The 13,902-nt window shown below is 31.5% G+C and overlaps 1 protein-coding gene across 2 annotated transcripts in view; it reads left to right on the top strand.

Annotated features, from left to right (window-relative positions):
* The window catches only part of COL11A1 (collagen type XI alpha 1 chain), a 212,859-nt gene that overhangs the window by 170,539 nt on the left and 28,418 nt on the right, over positions 1–13,902 (top strand). For both annotated transcript variants that reach the window (XM_061183781.1, XM_061183782.1), the window contains 7 exons: positions 1,433–1,486; positions 2,734–2,787; positions 8,000–8,053; positions 8,655–8,762; positions 9,055–9,108; positions 9,750–9,803; positions 10,829–10,882. In XM_061183781.1, coding sequence (XP_061039764.1) covers positions 1,433–1,486; positions 2,734–2,787; positions 8,000–8,053; positions 8,655–8,762; positions 9,055–9,108; positions 9,750–9,803; positions 10,829–10,882 — 432 coding nt within the window. The remainder of the gene's footprint in view (positions 1–1,432; positions 1,487–2,733; positions 2,788–7,999; positions 8,054–8,654; positions 8,763–9,054; positions 9,109–9,749; positions 9,804–10,828; positions 10,883–13,902) is intronic.

Genomic DNA, 13,902 nt, shown 5'->3' on the forward strand with positions numbered 1-13,902 from the left:
TAGCCCTAAAGACTATGACTTTTCAGATTGATGCCTCCCTGATTCTCACCCAAACTTGCATCTGCCGCTATTGAAGTCTCCCCCCACAGTCTTGACTAATTCTCTATCTTTTCTCTTTCTCACTTTGGAGTAGTGTTTTATACATATATGGTATTCTTTGGTTGATGTATTGTTACATATTTTTTATTTTGATGTGTATTTATTGTTGAAGTGTATATAAACTGACACGCTTCAGTTATTTATTAGTCTTTAGCTCTGGACTTTGATGTGAAACAGGTAAATAATAGATAATAATTAATAGGATAGATAATTAATAATAATAGATAATAGTTAATAGGATTTAGATAATTAGCAAATGTTAACACAGTATTAAAAATTAATTGTACTTTGAAACAAATTCTTAATTTAATAAGGAATTCTGTCTTAATCAGAATGCTATAACATAAAAATTTGCATTTATTGATTCTGGCTTTCTCATCTAAGTTTAAGTCTAATAATTCAACTAAAAACTTGAAATACATATATTTGTTGATTGAGCACTACCTTGGTTAAGGAAACAATTAGCCAAGGTCATTGAAATCTATAATGAAATGTAATGAATACATTTCCTAATTGCTCTTTCCCTTCAATAAACATTGCCCCCAATATTTGCTTCCTTCAGAATACATATTTTGATATTTTTACATTTGCATGTTAGATTTCATTTTCTTCAAATAAGAAATTATTCTTATTACAATAAACTTAAAAACTGAGAACATAAGTATTGCTGATTCAGATAACTAATTAATACCTCAAACAGCATCACTTACATAGCAAACTCCTCTCTAAATATGCTTGCTATGGTTCCCTGAATCATTAATACATTCTTGAAGTAAGGGGTTCTGGCCACCAGTATTTTATAAAAAGTGCCCCAAGGTAATCTTAAAGCACAACCAAGAGAGAGACCCTTTGTTTGAGGAAGACAACTAAATAGTTAATCTTATTCCAATTCTAGCATATGTAACATGAGAGCTGACATAAAAAACAAAACAAAAATATACAAATAAAAATATGGAATTAATGAATTCTAAATCTACTCAAGCACCATTTCCTCTTCAAAGTTTATGTTCCTTTTATACTCTAGCATTCTAGCATATTCTAGCCTAAAATATTTCTAGCTGTATGACTTCATTGTGCCAGATAGTAACAACAGACTTTTCTAATTTTTGATTAAATTGTTCTTCCTGCAGTTCTAATTTCCCCATAGCTATGTGTAAATAATCATTTGCTAACATGATGTTGTATCCATCACAAATGACTTATAACCCTGATATGCTTCACTGACTATGATTTTGCAGGCTGAAACTTCTTTTAGTTTTCTTAATCACAAAATGAAATATCAGAAATGCATTTGAGTTTAGTCTTCATAGACCTTAATATTCATCTCTTACAGGGTCCACCTGGTCCTCCAGGCCCCAGAGGTCCTCAAGGTCCCAATGGAGCTGATGTAAGACTGTGAAATATGTTAATTATTTTGAAGTTATATAGATATTATTTAATAGCAGGTAGTGTCAGGATATAATGGAGACAATTACACTCCTGTTAAATGTTTAAGTGAACAAGAGCTCAAGGATCATTTACTCACTCCATTTTATTTTACAGGAAAAGAAAGGCTTTGTAGGGAGCTAGGCCTCACAAATATAATATAGGTACAAAATTTACAGTCAATATATATTAATATTTATTGGTGAGTGAGAAATACTAGCTCTAAGAACTGCATTGTTCAGTTCAGCACACTGTCTTGCACATAATAACTGTACAATGTTGCTGAATTGTTTCCAATTTAAACTTTATCTTTTACAATTGCTTGAGGAGATGGTTGTAATTGGCTTGATTGTACTAGCCTAGGTCTGTACTCCAAACAGCCTTTATTTATGCATCTACTATCCAAAAGTTTTGTATTTTGTATTTTCTTTCTATAAAATATGTCAGAGTAATATGTGCATGATAATATGTGCACCTCTTACCATGTAAAAAATGTTTCCTCTCAACTGTATAAAGCTTTCCTCCCCCAAGCTTAATTGTTGACTGACTGTTCCAATATTACAGGAATGTAATGCCGTATTTATCTTACTGTTACCATTAACAAATTTATAGGCTTTGATGTTCTGTTTCCATTTGACTTTCCCTTTTCACAAAGAACAAGTCATTTATTCTTGTCTTTATTGCTCTTCTATTATTCCTGCTTTTAATTTTGGCAGACCAGAACTGGGTAAAATAGATTAGGCACAGATGTACTAGAAATGCTTTTAGGTTTTAATTCCCCCTATGTAATTTAAAGGTTAAGAGATGATTTATATTGTTTTTTGCATGGATTACATAATTCATAACCAGAGTCATATTTTGAGCCACTAAAAATATCTACAAAATCATCCTCTAAATCTGATCTCTTCAATAGGCAGAGAGATTGAAATTATGTTCCAAGTATCAACTGACATGACTAGAGTTGGAAAGTCTCCTACCTTATCTTCAAAATTCTGGTGAATTTGAAAATCAATTTAGTATAATTAAATTATTTGCTATCCAGTAAATTTGACAGCTCAATAAAGTTCATCATTTTGTCTCATCTTTCAAATGACTTGGAATATTCTTGCATAATATTTCTCTCCCTTTGAGAACAACTGGACATATATTTATGATTATATATTTTATTATAAGAGCAAGGATAACTGTATTCCTTTTCCTACACTACAGGGACCGCAAGGACCCCCGGGATCCATTGGTTCAGTTGGTGGTGTTGGAGAAAAGGTAAGGAATGCAGTGATAGACAGTTTGAAAGAGCGAGAATTGAGGAATTTGACAATATTAGCTAGTATTAGACGTGCTTTTAATAGTTCTGTCTTTCTAAGTATTTTACACATAGTTATATGAACTACAGCTCATCTACTCTAACAGTTAAATAATTAAAGAAAAAGTGATTTAGAGATATCACATTTTTAATTGACAGGTATTGTGCTGAGCGGTGGATTATTTCCTTTAATCAACACAGCCACTCCATGATGATGGCATTATTATTATTACCCACATTTTTAGGCTGAGTGAGCTGAATCGTAGAGAATTTCAGTAATTCCATTAAGGTTTTGTTATTAGAAAGGGACTAAATCAGGATCCACTCTAACCCATGTAAGTTTCACTAAACTGTGTCTCTAGTAACCATTCATTATTGAAAATAGAAGAGATTGGTAACTGACTTAAAAGCAAAATAAGAATCCTTCATATTACAAAAGAATTAATCATTCAGTTCGTCATATTTGGAGTTATATTTTCATTACTAATACTATGACCTGTCTTTGGCACTTTTCAAAATAGTTGGCATGTGCCATAATATCTGGGCTCAGAATAGCTTCTTTTTTTCATGAACATGATTTTATTTAAAATATCTGCTCTTCCTTTTTATGAAAATGTCAAAATGATCCTCTGATTTGTTATTTATGCATTCATTCTCATTTCTTCAAAGAATTTTCAAGAAAATTAACATTGTTATTTGCTTTATTTAAAAAATAATTTACCAGTTTTGAGGGATGAAAATTAAATTTCATACAATAAAATATTATGCAGTGGAAAAAAACTTAAAAATTTCCTGAGTTTGCTTCAGTTTTGTTAATAAATATCAAAAGTATAGACTTATCCTAATCATAAAAATGATTCTGTTGTTTAGTCTCAAAAATTTTGACATATCATATCTTATACTCATTCACTTATCTTAATCAAAGTATTTGGCCCTCAGAAAAACAAATGTAGTAGGTTGAGAACCTAGTATTTTGGTGTTTATTTCTTCTCAACACCCACATTCTAGTATTTTGATTATAATTAATTTTATATGATTAACTATTATATAGTTTCTTAATTACTAAATTAGAAATACTTGAAAGTTATTATCTAATTCTTACTGCAAAAACGGTCTAGTTTTTTGTTTTTTGTTTTTTTTTTGTTTTTTTTTTGGTCTAGTTTTTTTGATTGACCAACTCTTGGTTTATATTCTTAAATTTAAAGTTCTGTGTTGAAAAATGCAGATAAGTTGAGAGTGTAATTGAAAGAACTTTTTTGTTGAATTCAGTTGTCATAGAAAGAATAGCAGAAGAGAGGACTGGTGTCTAATGGTATCATAGTAGTAGACTGATGAAGATGGCCCACACCTTTCCTCTTTCTTCCCTTGCATCATCCTCTTTCGGCTCTAATACTGACCGGATAGTTGTGAGAACTAGACTCTAATTTTAGTTTTTTGCCGATATAGCAAATTCTAAAACCATTTAATAGTCTTTTCAGCTTATTTTACTTGTTTCCTAAAGCTTTTGTGTGCAGTGGGAAAAGTTTTAAGTGCTTTAGTTGCTTCTTTTATGGTTTTATCCTCTGTGCTACCCTTGAAGATAAACATGGATGCCAGATGTTTGGAGTTTTGGGGAACTTCTTTTCCATACTGTTTCCATTTGTTTAAAGCCTATCTGGTAATACTTGGCCAATTTTGAATCTTCACAGAATGATTCAGTCAATCAGGATGGCGTTTGACTTCTTACAATTAAAACATACCTGAATCTAAATTTGTTATACTAAAAAAACGGAGTTTTAGTTTTTCTCTGTTTAAAAAAGTTTCTATGTGACAGCAGGATAGAAATGAAACGCTAATTTTATTTTTTTCTTCAAAATCTAGGGTAATATACTTTGATGTGGATTACAGATTTTTGATCAACTCTGATTTGGTTTGAATTCTTCCCCGTTTCTATTTTGGAAAATTTATTCCCAGTCACTAATTCAATGAAAAAAAGAAAAGAGAAACTAAGATACTTTAGTCATGCTGCACTTTGCTTAAATAAGTTTAACTTGTTTTCCATATAATATATATTTGCTATTGATAGATTTTGTACTTTAGTGTTTTCTTCAAAACAAGGAGACAGATCAGGATATTACCTTAAGAATGAATACATCTGTTATGACTTTAGGCATACAGAGTAATTTGCTGTCCCTTCTGAAGGGGGCTTTAATCTTAACAAGTGCACTATAGAATGGGATAAAATAGTTACATGATAAATAATAATAAATGTATAAACTAGCACCTCCTTTATATGCCAATACTCTTCATAGAATTTATATTATTGTATTTAAATCAATTATTATTACTTAGAATAAACATGGTATAGCCTCATTGATACTAGAGATATTTAATTTGTATAATGTAGTCTTGTTACAGTGTTTTATTTCTTTCCTTGTGATTTTTGTCCCATCCCCTTTCCAAAGATTTTAAATGAGACCTTTATAGATTTAATATTAATTTCATCTTAAGTAATTGCTATTCATATTGTGCACACTTATCTCTAATACTCAAAAAAGGTAATTTTCATATATATATTAGAGAAATTAATATTAATGCATTGCTCTCAAAATGAAGAGACTTTGTAGTAAAAATTTTTCTTTAAATTTTTTTTAATGTTTTTTATTGTGGTAAAAGTCACATAATATAAAACATACTATTTTAACCATATTTAACTGTACAGTTCAGTGGCACTAAGTGCGTTCACATTGCTGTGCAGCTCTCACCATCATCCATCTCCCGAATTTTTCACCTTCCTAAACTGAAACTCTGTCCCCTTTAAACACTAACTCCCCATTCTCCCTCCCTACTCCCCTTACCCCCTGACCCTTGGCATCTACCAATGTACTTTCTGATTCTATGAATTTGACTATTCTAGGTACCTCGTATAAGTGGAATCAAACAGTATTTGTCTGCACCTACTGTATATTGGAATGCATTTTTAAGATTAATTTAATATATATCCTACAAATAGATTGTACCTTCTTTTTTTCCCCCGTGCTATACAGTAGGTTCTCATTAGTTATTTGTTTTATACATAGTAGTTTATATGTCAATCCCAATCTCCCAATTTATCCCACCCCCCCCTTTCCCCCCTTGGTGTCCATACATTTGTTCTCCATGTCTGTGTCTCTATTACTGCTTTGCAAATAGGTTCATCTGTACTATTTTTTGACAATTATTTAATCCTGTCTCTTCACCATCTATTATTTCCCTCATAAAAAAAAAACATAAACAAATGGAGTCATTTCAGAATCTAGTTTAACTTTATAGTGGACAGGGATTAAAGGGGAACAACAAAATACACAGATCAATAAAAAACACAAAATATGCAGTTATTTCCCTTCTAGTTCTAACTCTTATGATATCACTATGAGTTAATGTGGTACATTTGAAAACATTTTGTACATAGTCAATAGATTTCCTGTATTTCCTTTTTCCCTAGCTTTATTGAGGTATAGTTGACAAATAAAAATTGTGTATTTTTAAGGCATATAATTGATATTTTGATACATGTCACATTGTGAAATAATGCCCACACTCAAGCTAATTAACATATTCATCAACTCACAGAGTTACCATTTTTTGGTTGTGTGATGAGAAAACTTAAGATCTACCCTGTTAGCAAATTTCAAGCACACACATTGCTATATATTAGATCTCCAGAACTTATTCATCTTGAGTATCTGAAATTTTGTACCCTTTAACCAACACCTCCCCATGGCCCCCACTCTCCAACCCCTGGTGACCACCATTCTACTCTCTGCTTGTGTGAGTTTGGCTATTTTAAATTTCACATCTAACTGAGGTTATGCAGTATACTACATATATTCCATATATAAAGAATTTAATATGGACATTTTACAGTTGATTTGAATGGCAAACTGCTTAAGTCTTTTTCAAAGATGTGAATAATGACTCATAAAAATATCTCTTGCATATTTTTCCATCATACTGGGATAGATGAATGATTCATTGCTTTGAAAATAATATAAATGCAATATTTTACTTGTAAAGTTTATTCAAGATAATTGGAAATATTTGCTACTTACTTGAGAGAGAAAATAATTTACACATAATAATACTAATGAATTCTTAGAAAGTACTTGATATCTTCCCTCATTATGCAGATAATTCAAGAAGTTAAAATATGTGCATATTCTCAAAGAATAAGGAATTATGTACACAAAATAGTCTCTCCCCTGGAATTATGTTTATATTTAATATAATACATTTCAAACCAATTTATGAGCAGTGGGTCTGTGCCAGGAATATTGGAAATAGCTGAGTTAAAAATTAAAGAAAATTCAGGCCTCACATTTTTAAAAAGTTTAGAACAATTTTCTCTTCAGAGTTTCTAGTACTACTGATTTTGTATAGAAACATGGTACATGAATGTATTGTATTACTTCACTTGGATGATTACTTGAACCGAATATTAAGTTTGTATGCATTTCTAAGTGTGAAGAGTTAGTAACAGACTTTCATAAGGGAAGCCTACTAGGCTAGGAGGTTTATTTATTATTGCACTGAGCCATAAAATAGCCATCCACATCTACACATGGAGATCATAAAGACTACCAATATATATCCTCAAACGGAGCAGTTTTAATTAGTATCTAAGTATCTATGCGTATCTTATAAATAGTGTTTTTATATTTATTTATAGCTCTACTTTAGACCTCTTTAGGCCTCTACTAACTAAATTTTATAGGATTATCAAAATACTATGAAGTTGTTTGATTATTATAGTAAAGTAAATTCATATTTTAGTAAAAAACATTTTAAATTGTTTAATCCATAAACTTAATTATAATATGAATATTGATGCAACACAAATACACAATTTTTAAGAAACATGCAAATGTCTGTTTTGTGTGGTTTGGTGGTAACTTGGGTTAATGCTCTGGGTATTAACTAACTGATGAGAATTGTAGCATCCAGCTTATCCAGTTCTATCTCCCCACTTGAGAAATAAAAGTATTGTCAGTAATAGAAAAAGTTTATTCTTTTTATCAAAGTTGTCCCCTGCCTTTTAAATAATATAATGAGTTAAGGACTAGTTTAAAGTGTCATGGTCATCATTGAAGGAAGTTTTACAAATGTGAAACATTGTTTCTGTGCTATGATACTCTTTTGATCTCTTCTTTATAGGGTGAGCCTGGAGAAGCAGGGAACCCAGGGCCTCCTGGGGAAGCAGGCACAGGCGTAAGTGCTGGCTTATTTTCAATGTAGTGTGTTATGGATCAGATATTTCTTTCAGAGTATTTTAAACATGTAGCTTAACTCCTAGCTGTGATTCAGTTCCTTTCACTTTCCAACCCGTTAAGAATCATCACAAATGCAGAGCCTTTTTGTTCAATAATTTTGCCTATCCTCTGCATGTTTTGATTCAAACAGAAACTGAAAAAAAATTACATTAGCATAAGTTAGAACATTAGAACTATAAGTTGTTTATTGCATATATCTTTGGTGGACTGTCCACAAAAGAAACCAGCAAACCCTGCTACATAGAGTAAACATTTATGAACTGTATTAGCATTACATTATTCTAACTTAGATTGGTTTAAACTGGGAATGAATTTCACTCCCAGGAAACATTTGGCATTGTCTGGAGACATTTTTGGTTATCACACTTGGAGGAATGGTAGCTGCTGGCATCCAAGTAAAAGAGACCTGAATGCTGTTAAACATCTTGCAACGCATGAGACGAGCTCCCACAGCAGAGTATTGTCTGACCTCGTATGCTAAGGTTAAGAAACTGATTTAAAGCTTGTAAGATAATCATTCTTTTTCTTACGTTGTGTAGGGTCCCAAAGGAGAAAGAGGAGAGAAAGGAGAAGCTGGTCCACCGGGTGCTGCTGGACCTCCTGGTGCTAAAGGACCATCAGGTGACGATGGCCCTAAGGGTAACCCGGTAAGTGACCTTGGCCCTCTTTAAAGTGGCATCTATGTCAAAGCCACTTGAAGCTTTTCATAGAAAGACTAGAAATCATGAGACTTTGGCCCATAGCTGGTGAAGCTGACTTTTCATCGTTTGATGTATTCATAAGCATTCTCAATTCATTTCATTTTTTAAAAATTTTCTAGCAGGAGAAGAGAGATATTCTCATATGGTTTTACCATGACTTTTACCTCTTAAATTTCAGAATATCATGACTTTATAAAAATTTTTCGTTTATTTCCTTTCCTTTAAAACATTATTTTAGGGTCCTGTTGGTTTTCCTGGAGATCCTGGTCCCCCTGGGGAACCTGGCCCTGCAGTAAGTATCATAGAAAAACAAAGGAATTATTTTGCTGGGGATTGTTCCCAGTTAATAATTAAAGAAAAGTCTTAATTACTTCAGTGGATCCCCAAAAATAGGAATAAAAGGAAGATGTAAACTGTAATCACAGCTACCAGAATAAAAATTCATATATTTGGAGACTATCAGACTTGTGTTGCATGATTATTATTATCTCTTCATTGGGTTAGTTTTCCAGACTTTGTTGAGTTGTACATACTAATTATCTGAGTAGCCGCATTACTATCATTTCAAAGTTACAAGATTTTTGCTTTTACCTCAGTCCGTTCTAAAATGCAAATTCTATCTCAAACTGCACCATATTTGTTCATGGTTGAAGGATGCACTGTCTTTCTATACTAATTACATCCTCTCCTTTCCTTATATTAAGAGCATACTATATTTTAAATTTCATATCATAGCAATTTCATACATTTTATGGAAAGAGAGATACCATAATCCTTAAAAAAACCAACTGAAAGAATATAATAATACTTTTATTTGTTTATCTGGTAATAATTTTTCTTAAGGACTAAGATGGTACATCATATCATTTTTTTCTGATAAAAGTTAATTAATAGTGAGAAATACCTGGGTTCATTTTCTATTGCCCATTATAGGGTCAGGATGGTGTTGGTGGTGACAAGGGTGAAGATGGAGATCCTGGACAACCGGTAAGTAAGCACACTATTTTTATTCAATCTTTGTGTAGTCTCAAGATATTTTTAAAGAAATAATCAGAAATAATTACACTTCCAAAAGCATAGCTATGTGTGTACATATTCAGGTATATTTGAATTCCAGTTTAAAGTCAGTCTTACATGGAACATTTCTTACTTGATGTGATTTAAGAAATATCATCAAAGCCTTCATAATAAAAACTGTAGTCATATCATACTAGTGATTTTGTCATATTATATTACATTGAACTATCTCTCCAACTGTGTTACGTGGAAAGTCATTTTAAAAACACAAGTAAGAATTAAATGAAGAAAACTAGGTTATCAGCCTATTATTAGCACGAATTACTTCAATTACTAACCGGAATGAACTCAGCATTTTTGGACTCTATTTTTAATTTGGGAAATGCAGTAGGGGGCTTTGACCACATAAGTTTATTTAGGGAGGAAGTAAAGGAGGGCACTAGCTTAAGTAGGAGTCAAAGACAAACTGCACTCTTAACATAACTTTGTCTCTAGAGCCATACCCACTGCATACTTGCAGTCAAAGAGATATAGACTTATTCTGTGTAGATAAGACTTGTGGGTCATATGCCAGCATGTTGCGTACTCCTTGGAATAAAAATGCTAGTGTTGCACAAGATGAAATTAGAGGTAATAGATTTATGGTTCACAGATGTATGTGATATGCATAGAATTATTAACCATATAATTCTATTAATTAGTACATCTATTGGATGCTTGTCAGATATAAACTAGCACTTTAAAAAAACAGTTTTAAATAGAAGGAATTCGATTCACTTTTTTCCAGCTGTGAAGAAGTTTTCCATATGAATTTACCAGCTCGAATTATAGATATCTGGAAGAAGTTTAGGTATCTGAAATAGGACTAAGATTTTCCAGGAAAGATAGATGTGGAGAAATGAAGAAACAGGTTGGCTTCAGTCCAGATTTTGAACAGTGCTGGGAGCCATCGAATAATACCCAATTGCTTAAAAGGTATTTTTCACATTTTTTAGGGTCCTCCTGGCCCATCTGGTGAGGCTGGCCCACCAGGTCCTCCTGGAAAGAGAGTAAGTTTTTTAAATTCTTTATTTGAAACATCTACTCATTATCCATTGTGTGTATAAATTTATATTATATTTGTAAGCTGTAGGCAGCGCATTATAATGGTGCTGAAACACATATGTCCTAGAGAGTGATTTCTTAAATTTGTCAAAATACTTATTAAAGTAGAACACAATTTAATTGACAGGTTTAATCTGTCACAATGAAAAATAGTTTCCCACTTCTCTGTGCTTAGGTCTCCGCTGTACAAATGCCATAGGCTCTTATAAAAGACTCTGCTGATACCCTGAATTTCAGCTCATGGTATCCTACAAGGAGATGAATTGTCCAAACTCCAGTGCTTGTTGAAAATGTTATAGAAACCTGAATGCGGTATCAGTAGAATGAGCTCAGGAATCAACATATAATGTTAGATTGCTTTACACTGTCAAACTACTCTGATAGGATTTTAAGAAAGAGCTATAGTAAAATATAAAGGGCTTGTTCAAAATATTGGCTACAGTGGACCCTAGGAGATTTGCTTTACTGCCTTTTTCCCACTATTATACTGTTTTTATAATAAAACAATCCTGTTGACCTGCCTCTTGCAGCACTTCTATTAATACACAGTGTTCTCCTGAACCTCCTTTAGTCTATTTTCCAACCTATCCATGAACAAAATATTCGGTCAACATTAAAATATATTTCGTAGGCTCATTTCCCCTTCAGTAATCCAAAGATACAGAGCAATTGGGGCCACTCTGGTTTTCTAATGGTAGCTTTATCTTAGGAGAATTTTCACACTACACATCTTCCTATACACAGAGTGTGACAGGTTTTAATTCTGTCTCTCAGGACATAAATTGAGTCAACATTTACAAGCAAACACTTCTCTTTGCTGGAAATGAACTTAGTTTATAGTAAATATTTTCTCTGAATACAATTTTCTTCTCACTGACCCAAGTGCCTTTTTTACCTTTCTCCTCCTCTTCCTCTTTCTCATTATTGTTATTAATAATATTATTATTTTGTTTGTTTGTTTTCTTTTTGTCAGCAGCCCAAAAGCATAATCTTGATAGAAAAAGAAACATATCCCAAAACAACCATTGGGCTGTTATTCTTAGAAAGTAATTACAAAGTGTAACATGATGTTGAGATCTGTTGCCTGTTTTTGCCTACAGTCTGAATGTTCTTAAAACTTTCCAAATGGATGAATATCTGTTCTATTATTTCAGACCTTTCAGAAGAATACTTATATAAAATGTCTTTGAAACTTGGTAGAAATCTTTCCTGAGAAAACATGAGATCATTTTTTTCTTTCTCCCAGTCAAATGATGGAAGGCTATTTAATGCAGTGGTTAATAAGTCAGTGAAGTCATACTTACCTGACTTTTAACCCAGCTCTACCATTTATTGCCTGTATTTCCTTAGGCAAGTTACTTATATTGCTTCTCAGGGAGGGCCGGCTATACCTAGGATTTATAAGATAACTCATATAAAACAAAAATAATATGTATTCACATAATAATGTTAGTGTGTTAGTCTTTAGCTATGAAATAATTATTGAATAGTTATTATAAGCACAAAATTATCATCTTATATAGGTATAAGTTATTATGCTTTTGATGCAGAGGGAATTAAACCTTCCTTCAAATTGTAACTACTGGAAAAGGAGGAACTATATAAAAATATATTTTGAATATTTTATTAACATCTATTGGCAGCTTCTCAGCTCATTCCATTATCCAAAGCAAATTCTCAGCAAGTGCTATATAGTTCAGTTTTATTTTAAAATATGTCAAAACAGATTGTTCACTTACAATCTTTGATAAGTTCACCTAAGTACCATTTGCTATTTGGGATGTATTCTTTTAATATGTGACTGAGTTAGGGAATGAATTAATTTCTTTAGAGAGACAGTGGTGGATCATGTGGCTTACTCATTTTGAAAACTGAATGATTTTGAAATTTAAAAAAAGTAAATAAATATAAACAATTTACTAGGGAGTATGAATAGAAACATGCAAGAAGGGGGGGGGCACTTAGGTGTGAACCAGTATGTCAGATACCTCCTTTAGATTAATATGTGACTCCAAATTTACATACAAATGTATAACAAAACTATAAAAAAAAATCTTAAATCTGTTAGGCTATATATGAAAGTATTTCAGCACAATAGTTAATGTTGACACTGTTGACACTATTACAAACTTTCAAAATATTTCCAACCACATTTACTAATTTTTAAACCTTGCTAATATAATGTAACACACTTTTATCTTTATAATAGCAGAGAGTTTCCAAAATATTTGTGCTGAATACTTTAGAATGTGTAATTATCAACAATTATACTTCTAATGAATAACTGAAACAAACTTCTAGAAAGACCTCCACTCGATTCTAGAATTGAAAAAATGTCATAGGAAAGTCAGCACAGATATATAGATATTTAGATTGTATTCTGTTCTATAACAATGAGACAGTGTTGGGTAGCAGAAAGTCCATGTATTTGCATTTCTATTCATTCACACCTGAATTGGACCTCTGCATTTGCTGCTCAAATGTGGTATAATGTAAAAACGTTAATCCCTGATTTTTAATTCTTTTCTCTTTATAATAGAATAAGGTTATATTTTTCACAGATTAGAAATAATTATAATATACTATCTAGTATAATATACTATCTATAATATACTATCTAGTATATCTATAATATACTATCTAGTACTATTAGTATAATATACTATCTAATAATTATAATATACTATCTATTAGAAATAATTATATTATACTATCTAGTACTATCTAATAATACTATCTAGTACTATAATATACTATCTATCTATAGATACTATCTAGTATCTATAATATACTATCTAAATAATTATAATATACTATCTAGTATACTATCTATATAGTAATATAATATACTATATAACATATTAATAGTATATTAACAAGAACATAAGTATACACTCAACAAATTTTAGAAGTTTGTTGCTTTAAGAGCATAAATAATAACCAATGATTTTTTTCAATCAAATTT

This window comes from Eubalaena glacialis, chromosome 3 (assembly GCF_028564815.1).
Source record: "Eubalaena glacialis isolate mEubGla1 chromosome 3, mEubGla1.1.hap2.+ XY, whole genome shotgun sequence".
Lineage (NCBI taxonomy): Eukaryota > Metazoa > Chordata > Mammalia > Artiodactyla > Balaenidae > Eubalaena > Eubalaena glacialis.